This window comes from Cygnus olor, chromosome 1 (assembly GCF_009769625.2).
Source record: "Cygnus olor isolate bCygOlo1 chromosome 1, bCygOlo1.pri.v2, whole genome shotgun sequence".
NCBI classification, from domain to species: Eukaryota; Metazoa; Chordata; class Aves; order Anseriformes; family Anatidae; genus Cygnus; species Cygnus olor.
The window spans coordinates 165,920,094-165,933,810 of NC_049169.1; the positions used below are offsets into that span (position 1 = coordinate 165,920,094).

Consider the following 13,717-nt stretch of genomic DNA (forward strand, 5'->3'; position numbering starts at 1 on the left):
GAACCTCTGTGGCATTGTGCCATGAGCCTTGGGTTTAGTTTGGATGGTTGTCCATTTTTTGGTATTCATAAGCACTTGCAGAAAAACAGCCAAGTTTGGAGGTCTGAAAAAAAATCAAAATCCCCTTAAGGGGTAAAAAACACAAGAAAGAGTGGCTGGGGAAAGGCAAGGAGAAGCTTTGCTGGGATTTTGAAATAAAAGAGATCCAGGCAGAATTTGTACTGTGGAAGGGAACAAGGAGAGGCTCTGATAGAGAGGAGCAAAACGGCCCGGCATGGTAGCAACACATTCCCCTACAGACTCTGGTCCAATTAGCCTGAGTCTTTCCACTGCTTTCCTCTCAGATGATATCCACAAATACTACTGGCAAATCATGTCCCTCTAGCGGCAGATTTTGTCAAAGATAATATCCCTAAAAATTGTTCTCCATACTTCATAGAGTTGCTCCATTTGCCGAAGGGCGTTCCAGAAGCTCCCCCTGGTGATGGTGCACCAAAGACCTGCACAACTTTGGTATTTCTGTTTTTTCAGGTTCAGGTGTTTTTTTTAACTCTTACAGGTTTTAAAGTTTTCAGAAGATGCAGCAAGTTGCAAAATCCAGCATTCAAAACATTACACACTTAAATTTGCCACCTGAACTTCAGCTTCTCATGTATGTAAGCCCCCATAAAGACACCGGCACAGACTGTTTGTATGTTACTACATCTGTGTATAGACCTAGGAGAAATAACAGGATTTCATCTTTTCACAGCTTACACATGCCATATTCCTAAATGTTGATAGACTCATAAGTAGTAAACGCAGTACCTGTTGCTACAGATTTTGCTGTGACTTAAAACACGTAATAGTACTAGATTATGTTATCCACCACCTATTTTTTTAAAGTACACTCTACTATATCTATATACACATACACGCTATATTTCCACCAACTATAAAGTTTATCCTACAAATGTTAATGCAATTTGTAGTACAAAGTTACAAATCTAAGAACCATTCCGTATGTTTAAAGGTCAGATTGTATGGTCTGCTTGTATAATTTATGCTATGGAAGAGACTCTTAATTAAAACCAGTAATGTTGCCTTTTTCATTTCATGGGAAGCGATTATCCTTTCTGTATTTCAGTAGATTTTGGATCTGAGTTGCACCAGGGTGGAGAGTTTCTAGATTAGCTGTAATTTTTTTGTTGTTAGACACACATCTTCCTAGGCGGTACATACTCCAACCTGTCTGCCTCCACCTTCCTACCCCTCAAAATGTTTGCTATGTGAATCTCAATCCCTCTGTTACCGCAGTGTCTGGAAGAAATATTAGTGGTTCTTGGAAAGGAGAAGCAGGTTGGCAATGGCTAGCCAGGGAAAGAAGCAGGCTTGTGTTCGGGGAGGAACCCCTGTCACTGGAGATAGCGCATATATTTAAGAACTGGAGTAAACAGTAATTCTTACCAGAACGGAGAGCTAAAATACAGGTTGCAAGATATACTTTGCTGCTTAGAATTGAGAAGGAGGTTGTTTCAGACAAAGTAGCTTGTGTTGGCAGTCTTCTACTTAAATCTCCAGAAAAGTCAGATCTCGTGACTCACTAGTGACACGTGTAGATTTTTTCGCCACAGAAGCACGCACGCTTCAAATATTTATCAGCAATGGATTTAGCATCATATATATTTCTTGTTAGCAGCCGGTTTGGAGGGGAAACAAGGTAGATATGCATTCCAGCTTTGTTTGTGAAGCCAAGCATAAGGAGGATTAGGAAGGCCATTTCGACATGTCCTGAATCCCTACACCTATTGGAAGCTATTAATTCCTTGTCTTCAGCGCCAAGAATGCCTCTGGTCCTTCAGTTCTGTAGTCTCGTCAGCCTTGAGCTTTGATCTAGTTCCTTTTAACCCACAAATTTGGATGCAGCTGAAACACATGCATAAAACTTCTTGTTTACTTTATCCCTGCCTTGGGTTTTATTGTGAGTTGGACCAACCTACTGGAAACTTTCTGGTGTCTTATATATCTCTAGACTGTTGAAATGTGTTAGTTGCAATCTGCTACTATTTTTGTAGTGGCTTTGCAGTATTTTATTTAATATTAAATATAATCTGTCATTGTTTTCCCTGTTTACTTTTGGTGATACAGTATTTCTGTATTTTATGCTGAGCGTGGTTTAAATCTCAGTAGTCTCAGTAGTTCGGTTTTTGCACAGATGAGATCCCACAACATTCCAGTAGCTGGGAAGGAACAAAATCCTTTGTCTAAAAAAAAAATGGTGTTGTATGTTTCTGTATACAAACCAGCGACAGAGATGCTTACATATGTGCACGTATTCCATCCATGCAATTGCTCTCACCTTTACATTTCTACACATAGCTACTCTTCTACAGGTTTCGTGCGAATTAATGTGATTGGTGAAATGATTTTAAATATTGCCTTTGATGGGATCCTAGCAATTAATATTCTCTGGTAGATTAGTTACACTGTGTTTGGTGCCAATTCCCATTCTTTGTGAACCATAGCTATGCTGGGTGCAGTTAACTGCTGTAGCCATATAGTCCCATAAAATCTCAATAAAATCTGAAAACTGTGGCGTATGGGTAATCTTGCCATAAATTGTAATAAAAATTACCCCTGTAGACTCGATATTCTGACCATTAAGTTCATGGATACTGCTGCTTTGTACATAAAGTTTTATGAAATAAATCGACCAATTCTGCTGCCCCTACCAGACACCGAGCTGTTTTGATTGAAAATCTGATAGGTGCGCCCAGAGCATTTTTCAGCGCACAAAGTGCTTATAATGAACTTTAAATAGGAAGAAAAATACCCTACGTGTGCTTTGTATAGTACGTACCAGGTTATGAGGAGAAAATCGTGGATGCCGTCATTCCCACAATGAGTGCATTTGCTAGGTCTCTAGCGCCAGGATTTGGTTTCCTGAGACACCTGTCTGAAACACGCTAGGTAAACCTGAGCATACCACTTAATCTCCGAGGACCTTGTTTCAAACATCTTGTGTACATCTATGTCTGAAAGTGTTGTTTCCATCATTCAAAACACATTGCAGCCTCTGTGATGTTCTCCTTCAGCTTTTTCCTGCTGGAGGACTTGGCGTGGGGCTCCTGTTCTCCGGAAACCCGCCAAGAAGGAGGATCTTCAGAAAAGGTTGGGGCTTGCTGGCTGCAGAGTTACACAGGCAGTTATTTCAGGTACTGAACTGTGCCACACACCAAACACAGAGAGCAAAGTTATGTTTGAGAGACTGTGGTATTCATAACTGTTGGCAGATCGCTGATTTTAATGATGATTACTGTGTCCCTCTGTGAATTCCTCCTCTTCCAATCGAGCCAGTTTGGCCAGGGATCATTTTGTTCAGCATTGCTGCTGGGGACTGAGATGTCACCTTGGCATTAGTGGTGGAAGGGGACAGAGAGTGGGAGTGAGTTAGTGGGAGCAGGGCTGCTGCCATTGTCCCATCTTCAGGCACTTCTGAGATGCCCCAGAAACTTTTCCTCCTTTCTCAGGAAACTAAGGCATGACCGAGTCACCTGCCGAAGGCTCCTCTCCTCCTCTCCCCAGCAAAGAGTGAAGGTGTAATTTTCTCAACTGTATTTTCCAGTGCCATCCTTCTGGGAGTTTGGCAGCAAATGGCACCTTGCTGACTCCCTCTGCACACACACACGTAGTAATTAGGTTCTTGAAAATGTAAATTTGGGGGCATGGGGTAATATTTGGTTTTTCATTCTTAATGGAGGTTAGTGCAGACCGACTGCCACTTAAAACTAGATAGGATCTTCTTTTAGCTGCCGTATGCCATCTTGCACTGGAAGCAATGGGAGAGGAAAAGTTTTGAAGTTTCAAAGAAAATAGCAAGCGTGGCTCTTTCAGGCTTATTTGAGGTACCTCAGAAGTACTAATTTCTGCAGAATTTAATTTCTGCAGACCTAGTGGTGGGATGTCAGGGCCACTGGGAAACCCCATCATGAGCAATCACTTCGGCCAGCACGTTGAATACTAGGTGTTTTTCAGAGAAAGCACAGTGGGGAGTTTAATGTGTGAAACAAGAGCAAACCAGTTCTGAATTTGGAAATCATTCACAAAGCAGAAATAGATTTTTAATTATTTTAAGAGTGCAACTAAGTGCGATTCAGTTTTTATTATGCTGTGGTGTATCAGCAGGCCTACACGTATGTATGTTCGCAAAGCTATTAGCGGAGAAGTTAACTTAAATCAAAACTGAGGTATTAAAATAAAATGAGCCAAAGGCTTCAATATTTCAGGATGCTGAAATTTTCTCTATTTTCACACCAGCAAGCATCATCTTGTAATGAGTCATTTCAGCATTAGCTCATACTACGTGGCTTAGCTATAAAGAGAGGTAAAACTCCTGATGGTTACTTAGTTTTCTCCTGCTCTTAAATATTTCATTCATTTTTAACCCAAGGGGCTAAGATTTGCTTTTAAATCAAAAGCAGTGTGTAGATGTGAAATTGCTTCTAGTGGATCTCAGCGAGCCTACCAATGGGATGAATTTTCATCCCTATCACTCGCAGGAAATTTGATTTGAGGAAATCAGATCAGGTTGTGGTAACTGAAAACCGCATGCAGTTGCAGAGGTATGTCAGTGCACGGCCTGTTTCACCCCCAAGAGGGGACAGATTCAGACCACCTACTACAGGCGTCCAGCCCCAGGTTTTTTGATAGTGCATGGCCTAAGCAACCAGGCCACAGCACTTGAGCTGCGTATCTCTAAATTGCTGGGAAGAAGTCGAGTGATTAGGACATGTAAGGGTGGAGCAAACCTCTTTTTGCCATCTCTCGAGGGAGCTCAGGTCTGTTCATTGTCCCAAAATGCTGAGGTTGCTGCTGGGAAACAAAAAACACCCAAGCATGCCTGGAGTGATTCCCAAATCAAAGTTTCACATGAAGCATGCCTGCCCCAGTGCAAACAGAAGCACACGTTTAGAGAGTGGAGGAGGAGAAAAATACTCCAGTTGTGTGGCCCTGTGGCTACATTATTGCCCTGGGAAGGTGAAGGCTGCATCCTGGCCCCTGGATCCAAGGGGTTTGTCCATCCTCGAGCTGGCAGACTGGGTCATTCCTGGAGATTTCGTGCCAGAAAGCACAAAATAAGTCAGCGCTCCTTAAAAACTCGTTGTGCAAGTTTAAATCTGTTCCAGCTTTTTAGAAGGGGTAATTTTGTCCCAAAAAACACAGGATCAGGTATTGTCTGGCCCCCACAGCCAACATAAACTTTATATCCGAAAAACTATGTTTAATTCAACAGAAATAGAAGCAAACTTATATCTGATCCAGATCAGACTTTCCTGTTGGCAACTGGCTGTTCAGATACAGTATTGATGGTAGACCAAGGTCTGGATTATTTACAGGCTGGTTGCATCTTTATTCAGAGCCATTTGCACATTGTACCTTAAAACAAATTCAGGATGAGTTCACTTGTACCACCAAAAAGGAAACTCCTTTTTGGCACAAGTGGTCATTGAGAAGTGATTGCATATATGTACATGTGTCAAGAGCAATTCTCTGCACTTTCTTTGGCAGAAAGGATCAGAAAGTGATGTGGCCACTTGCAGCCTTCTGTACTTGCAGACAGCCTTAAATAACTCTCCTGGCTCTCGCTGGTCTTTCCAGCGTGTAGTGCTAACAGCTTGCTTCTGTAACTCCTGTGCTCTTTCAATGACACCTTTGTCTCATGAAAGCTGTCTCTACCTTGATTCTTTTCTCTTGCCTCACCTTAGCCTCATTCACACGTCACAAAACCACTGGATAGCTCTGTTGGACAAATGTTGCCTTTCAAGAGGAGTAGCAAAGGCAAGAAAACCTGTTCATTTCCAGAGCCTGAGCTTTATTAATTAAATGTGTCTGCCTGTGATAGGGAAGACTTGGTTCAGTGGTACAGTGAGGTTTCTTCTGGACCTGTGGTCTTAAATTCAAGGAAAAGCTTGGTCCTCAGAGCAAAGTAGGGCACAAAGCAAGGTTAAAATGCACTGGCATGTTTTGTGGGCTCTCCTCCACCTTGCTTGCCAATTGTATTCCATTACTCACTTGTCCTCCATGTTTTTCATCTCATTTGCTAAATTATCTCTTGCCTACATCTCTTCCTTATTCCCAGTCTGATGCTCATTAGGCCAGTAATTACTCTTAATTCAGCATTTATGAACTGCTGCTGGTATTTATAGACCTTGGTGCCAGCAGTCCAACGGTTGTTCTTAGATGTCCAAGAGAAAGGCAAAGCTGTTGACATTAGTAGGAGTCATGAACTCTGAATGTATAAAAATCCTGTACTGCAGTTAGCACGCTGTAGTGAGTGGTGAGGAGGAGATATCTGTTAGGCTTTCGGCCAGTTGGTTATTCACATGGCTCATTTGAGGAAGGAGAATAGTTTTAAAGGCTGCCTTTCCCTGCAGCAGCTGCAACCATGCTGGGGAAAGACAGGGCAGCTTATGCCAGGTGTCAGAGGCAAAGCTCAGCCTTCTGGTTACTCACCTCTGCTCACCAGCATCTTGGCCATCCCAGTCTGCAAGCTGGAGAAGGAGCAAGATCCAGCCCATTTGCTTTTTGATCCACTGGTCTGGTATGGGAGAGTCCTTGGGGCGAGGAGCACCCGTAGGGCCAGCCTGCTCTTCATCACTTGCTCTCCTCCAGTGCTTGCAAAGGACTGACATAAAGGGAGAGCAAAAAATGAGAGGGTTGTAGGAAGACCAAGACTGAGCAGAAGAGGTCGTGAATGGAAAGCGGGACAAAAAAAGGGCTTCTATCTATATGGCTGACATTTAAAAATAAGGGAGTAATCCCTGCATCATTCTCTAATTTAATTATCATCTTTAAATAGGTTTGCTGTGAAAATATAACCAAAAATGGCCTTGAATTCCCCGCCTTTGAATTTGCCCAAAGATCCATTTCCATTCCTAGCATTTCACTCTCACCATGCCCATGTGTCACAACACCTCGTGATGTACTCAGACGTTGGCTTCTGGTGAAGCAAGTAGCATCCATGGGGCAGAATTATCCAGTTTTCCTTAGCTGCAAATGCACAACCCCACTGCCAACTTCATGGCTGTATTAGGAGTATACAGAGTGGATGTACCTCACTGGGCACAAACAAAAAGGTGCTATTTTAGTATAATTGAGTTTTCATCTTAACACATTCCTCAGGTTATCTAGAAACAACACCAAATAGGATAGGAGTCTCAATAATATCTTAAGAGTCTTCTAGCAATCTGTAATAATAATAAAACAGTGTGTCTAATAAGGAACAAAAGTATGTAAGATACTCTTCATATACATTTGAACAAGCTTTCTGGGTAGGTGTATTCACAGTTAAGTGGTCAAAATTGGTGTATAAGAACTATATTATGGACTAAATTACTCGACTTTTGTGATTTTAAGTTAAGCCTAGGTTTAAACATAGGAAAGTTTCTGAGCTAGCTACTTAAGACTTTTGCCATAATACAAGTTGGGTTGAGCCACAGTAAATTCAAAGTATTATATACATATTTTCATTACAATTTTAAATTTATTAACAAATATCAGCTTTCAAAAATACGTCTCTTCTAAAAATACTTAATTGTTGTATAGATATAAACGCATAACTTCTTGCAATGAGATGCACTTAAAGAAAGACTGAAAAAGTAACAAAATAAGTAATAATCATCTTAAATTGCATTTAACAAGGTAGCCTTATTAGGGTATAAGTATCCTCAGAAGTAGCACCTTCTTTAGGAGTAGCTTTCTGAGGCTAAATCAGCTGACTAGAGGGCTTAGTTGCTCTTAAAACAAGTACTAGGGTATCACTGATGCGCAGAAACACGTTGAATACCATCATGACTAAGTTGTGATTTTAAGAAACATAGAATGGTGTTTATTCCACCTAAAATAATTAAATGTTTTGAACAATTTCTAATGTCTGTCTCAGTGCAGCTCATCTTTTATTGTTAAGTCTTTGCTTTGATAAGGAAAAGGTGTTTGCTTTAGTGTATGTCAAGAAATAACAAGCAATCAGAATGCAGCCAGTATTACTGAAGCACCTAAACTCTGTTAATAGAAAGCTAATAGAAGTACTACTGTGCATCTGTAAATACACTGTGCTTCAGGAAGGGGTTGTTGCATTAGCTTACTGAACATATTTTAATAGTAATTTCTTTGTGAAGTTCTTTAACATAAATAAAAATGCGGCTGAAGGGTAGTTATAATCACTCACTGTTCTTTCACTCAGAAGTGGTTCATAGCCAAGATATAAATTAAAATTTAAGACCAACTTTCCCTAGAGCCATCACTCATTTAGGGAGTGCTTTCTTTTCAAGAGCCCAGCTATCCATCAGTGCTACTTTTATGTCTGCATAGCTCTTGGAGTGTCCGTTTCATTCCCATTCTTCAGCGTAGCTCAGTCCCTGTTCTAGAGTCAGCAAACATAGCAACTTGAGAAATACTGCAAAATGGAAATTTTAACTGTGGCTTTCAGAGTTCCTTTCTAGCTGTAGACCTAGACCTGGGTGATTTAAATGAAGGCAAAGTATACTTTTTTTTTTTTTCTCCCCGGTGTTTTAGCTGAACAGAGTTAGAGTTTACAAATACTGTGTATTTTCACTTTGAAGAAAACAGATTTTTCTAGCTGTATGCCTGTAACTATATTTTTGTTCCTACCCTCTTCCCATGTTTTGGTAAAGCTGTTAAGAACCTTCCTGTTGAAAAAGCCCTTGGCATGCCCTTGGCATCTGCCTGCAAGAGGTATTCTGTGATTCTGTATCCTCTTAAAGCAAGAAAAAAAAAAAAAAAAAAAAAAAAAAAACCACGTGCATTTGAATGAAGGGGACTGCAAAACCTTATTTCTTCAGGATACTGTAGGCTTTAGTTTGGTGGAAGTTGACTGAGGCTTGGTTGGAGAGGGACTCTTTGTCAGGGGGTGTAGTGATAGGGCAAGGAGTAATGGTTTCAAACTAAAAAAAAAAAAAGTAGATCTAGATTAGATACTAGGAAGAAATTCTGTACTCAGAGGGTGTTGAGGCACTGGAACAGGTTACCCAGAGAAGCTCTGGATGCCCCATCCCTGGAGGTGTTCAAGCTCAGGTTGGATGGGCCTTTGAGCAACCTGGTCTGGTCGGAGGTGTCCCTGCCTTGGAGCTAGAGGATCTTTAAGGCCCCTTCCAACCCAAGCCATTCTGTGATCTCTGAAGGGAACCTGTTGTGTAGGGCTCTGCTTCGGCAGAGCTGATGGGGAATAAAAGCTTTCTCAAAACACATGTAGCAAGGCCCAGAAAGTGTCCTCTCTCTGACACTGTGTTGTAGGAGAATACAAGCTAACTGGAACAGTAAGCTCTTTAAATAAATAATCTTGGGTTCCTCTATTTCACCTGGCCAAACAAAATAAACACATTTGTAAACAAATCTCTTGCCTGCCCTCCCTGCCTGCTCCTCCCTTGCAGAGTCAGGCATCTCTCCAGTTTTGCTCTCTACTCCAGATGCTTTCAGTGTCTCTCAGAGTTTACTAATCCCACATGGTATTTCATGGGTGAGGAGGACTGTCTCTCTTTACATCACCTCTCAGGTTTGTCTCTGGATCTGTCCCCTGGTACAGGCAACTCCCCAGTTCCTCTTGGGAACATCCCAGGTCACACTTGTGCCCCAGGGTCCCCGTCGCTTCACCTCTTGGTTTCCTCTCCCTTCCCATACTCAGTTGCTCCCCTGGGAAGGGTTATCCTTGCTTCCCTTCCCTGTGGAGGGCAGCAGACAAGATTAAAGGGTAGGCATGTAGCCCATGTTTCTGCTGTCCTTTCCTTTGCTGTCTCTTTTCTTCACAAAACATACCTCGGGAGGGCTGACTGGCTGTCTGCCAGAGCCCACCCAGCTACTCTCTCACTCCCCCTCCTCAGCAGGGCAGGGGGAGAAAATAAGATGGAAGAGGTCATGGGTCGAGATAAAGACAGGGAGATCCCTTACCAATTACTGTCACGAGCAAACCAGACTTGACTTGGGGAAAATTAATTTAACTTATTGCCAATTAAAAACAATTGGGATGGTTAGGACACACACACCCCTTTTCCCAGGCTCGGCTTCACTCCTTCATTCCCAACCCCTCTACCTCCTTGCCCAGCATGAGCAGCAGAGGGGAATGGGGGTTGCAGTCGGTTCATGGCAGTTCATCTGTGCTGCTCCTTCCTCCTCACACTTTTCTCCTGCTTCAGAGTAGGTCCTCCATGGGCTGCAATCCTTCAGGATAAGCCTGCTCCAGCATGGGCTCACCATAGCTTGCACTTCTTGTCATAAGAGCCTGCTCCAGCGTAGGCTGCAGGTCCTTCAGGACATATCCCCCTCCTGCAGCATGGGCTCCTCCACAGGCTGCAGTGCGGGTGTCTGCTCCACAGTGGCTCTCTGCACAGGCTGCAGGGAAACATCTTCTCTGCTGTGGCATCCTCCACAGTCTGCAGGGGAACCTCCGCTCTGGTGGCTGGAGCACCTCCTCCCCCTTCTTCTTTTCTGACCTTGATGTTCACAAGACTGTTTCTCACTTTTTTCTTCGCTGCCTGTGCAGTGTTTTGCCCTGTCTTTTGTACATTTTCCCCAAGGCGCCACCACCTTGGCTGCTGTGGTGGGGCCAGTGGAGCCAGCTGGACACCGTCTGTGTCTGGCATGGGGCAGCCCCGGCCTCTCCTCATAGAGGAGCCCCCTGGTGCCAGCACCTTGCTGTGGACACCCAGGGCATTACCAAACACTGAACTGTAGATGGACAAAATAATCCTGCAGCGCTGATGTTTGGATTTTCTTAAGACCTGAGAACATGTGACTTTTCCAACAAATCAGACTTAAAGGAAGAAGCTACATTAGCCAGCATCAATCACCTGAAACTTGGTTGTCTGTGCAAATTTTTTTGCAGAGTCTTTGGCACATTATGTGGAGTCAAGTCATCTTCAGAGGTTCACACAGGTGTTGAATTGATTCAAAAGCCAGGACAACTGGCCTATTTTAGCTGCCTAGCTTTTAGTTGACTGGAGTGACATAGATCTTCACCTGGTATCTCAAGATGGACAGTCAAAACCCAAAGATTGCTCTTGAAATTTGGCTGTAAAATTTGCTCTCAGGTGTGCTGTGTTGTACAAGGTGGAGGTACCACTTTCTCTTCACTTTCCAAAGACAACCAGAATAAATAATTTTAGGGTGAACTGAGTTTTTGACAAACACTGTGTATATAGTTTTATTTGCATTCAGCAGCTCAAGTCCGCAGAATGCATTCCTATAGTTTGTGTGCATTTGGATATTTGTATACAGGTGGAAACGTTTGTGTATATCTGCAGTACTGCTAGAGGACTTTGCAAATTCATCATCTGATTTGTGAAGCTCAGAGTAAACCATGCCATCCAGCCTAAGCAGATAGATGTGTTGTACACCCTAATGTTGCTCTGGGACAAGATTAATTTCAGCGCACTCATATTAATCCATTATATGTCTCTTTCCAGCACAAATGGACCCCCGAGGCCTATCTCCCAGACAAATTAAAAGTGACAGTGATGATGACGACCTGCCAAATGTGACCTTAGATAGCGTTAATGAAACTGGATCTACAGCGCTCTCCATAGCCAGAGCAGTACAAGAGTAAGTATCACATTCTCAGAGTGAGATGAGTATCACCAACGTGTTCCCTGGCTGATGGAGACACCAGCCATCGGCAGCTCCGTGGAGGTGTCCCCCCCTCTGCAAGCTGATGTACCTGCTGGCATCCTTTCTGTTCAGCTGCATTCCCTTTAGGAAGAGATTGCTGCCTCTGTCTGCTCTCTCTGCTTCTCTTATCACTTCTTTCTCTCCTCTCTAATTCTTAGGTAAAGTTCCAGATTAAAGTTATTTCTCCTGCTTTATTTACTTGCAAAGCTTGTAGTGTTTTTTTTATTCACTCCAGGTTAGACTTTCTCTGAAAAAAAATGCACTTTCTTCTTGACTGAAAGCAGCATCAGGAAGCTTCATCTAGTTGCCATCAAATAGAAATCACCCACATTTCTCATGAAGAATAGAGTAGTTGAAAGGAAATTAGTGAGGGGCTTTGAACCTTTTTTTCCATTACTGTTATTTTTCTGTGTGCTTTTACTTTCTGGAGGGTCAAAAACCAAGTTCTTAATTTAATTCCTTTATTGCTTATTTAAAAAAAAATAAAAAGAAGAAAAAGTTTATCACTAACATTAGTAATTCTGTAGATGCATAAGCTTGCTCAGTCACTGTAGCAGCTGGAAAGGAACCAACTGTGAGGTAAATAAGTATTAATATCCCCATTTCATAGGTGAGGAAAATGAGGTTATGTGTAAAGGTCACCCTGTAAGTCTGAAGCAGAGCTGGAAACAGAACTAGAGCCTCCAGGCACTAAAGCCTGTGCTACCCCTACAAAACATATTACTCTATCCGAGAGGTTCAAACTGTGGGCATTCTGGACGTTATTAAATAGGAAGGGATATTCCTATAAATAGAAAGGCCATTAGAAGCTGTTATATAATTTATTATAAATGCATTTTAAATGTCGTAACTCAATATCTAAAAGTGCTTACATATTGTTGGTTTTTATTTTTTCCATGCCATCAATAGCCAGAAGCACTGATGTTCCCAAAGCTATGTTCTATATGCTGAGAGAAAACTAAGCTGTGTGTTGAGGGGGAACTATGTTTTTTGCATTGTTCAGGCAGTTGGCCAATGTGTTTTCTTCCTGAGGTGTTCCTTACTTCACCCTTTTCCCACCTAAGTCACCTCTCCCACCCACTCCCAAAGATGCAGAAAGAAGGACTTGGTGTTGCAGAGGAGAGGACTGGCAGTAGTGATTCTGCACTGCATCCAGCCATGCTGCCTCTCTGAAACAGTCCACCTCTCACAACCCAGGAGGGCTTTCACCAGACACCCGCTAATTCATCTTCTGGTCAAGCACAGTAACCGTGATCCTCAAATCTACATTCCCCCTAAGCAGAGGGGGAGTTCATTATGGCCAAGGCAGGGTGTTGGCTCCCACTGTAATTAGTATGCTCCCATTCTGACAGTGTTAAAGGAAGGAAACGATTCTTCACAAGTGACACTGCTGCTTGATTGACAGGCCTCGCACATATTTTGAATTTGCTAGTAACAACACCAGGCCCTGAAGTGCTAAGTATTTTTTTCTCAGTTTATAGCACACATAATAAGCCAGAAAAATAATACAACCCGTCATTATTTTGAACTAAATAGTTTTGCCTAATTAATGAAAAGAGAAAGAGGCATGGAGATCTAGCAAATACTTTTAATATATGACTGGCAGGCAGATACTATTTTATGTGATTGATTTTGATGGAACATTTAGAGAATTGGTCAAACCGTGAAAAGTGTTTTTGGAATAACGCATTCCACAATTTGTGAAGGAAAATGTGTCGAATATTGCTTGGCTGGCTCTGGAGCATAAGAATTAAATTAAGAAATTTAATAATATAACATCAACTCATCCTTGTTACAGGTTATATTTAAATAGTAATCTGTTAGTTTATTTCAAAAGCCCCATTAGGAAAATTTAATTTGACTGTGATCTGCAATTTGTCTTATTTTTCACTTCATTCTCAGTCACAGACACTGTATGTACAGCTGCCGAGCTGAAAAGAGATGTTAGCACATTATACCAACTCCACTCAATCTATTTCTTCCCTGGTCTATAACATACTGCCTTACAGACAGGCTCCGTTCCGTATAATTTTGGCATCTAATGTGTACCTTAATTTTA

General features: G+C 42.1%; 1 protein-coding gene across 8 annotated transcripts in view; it reads left to right on the plus strand.

The window, feature by feature from the left end:
- Positions 1–13,717, plus strand: part of KLF12 (Kruppel like factor 12) — a 246,828-nt gene that overhangs the window by 156,186 nt on the left and 76,925 nt on the right. For all 8 annotated transcript variants that reach the window (XM_040540371.1, XM_040540379.1, XM_040540395.1 and 5 more), the window contains one exon: positions 11,457–11,592. In XM_040540371.1, the coding sequence (XP_040396305.1) occupies positions 11,457–11,592 (136 nt within the window). The remainder of the gene's footprint in view (positions 1–11,456; positions 11,593–13,717) is intronic.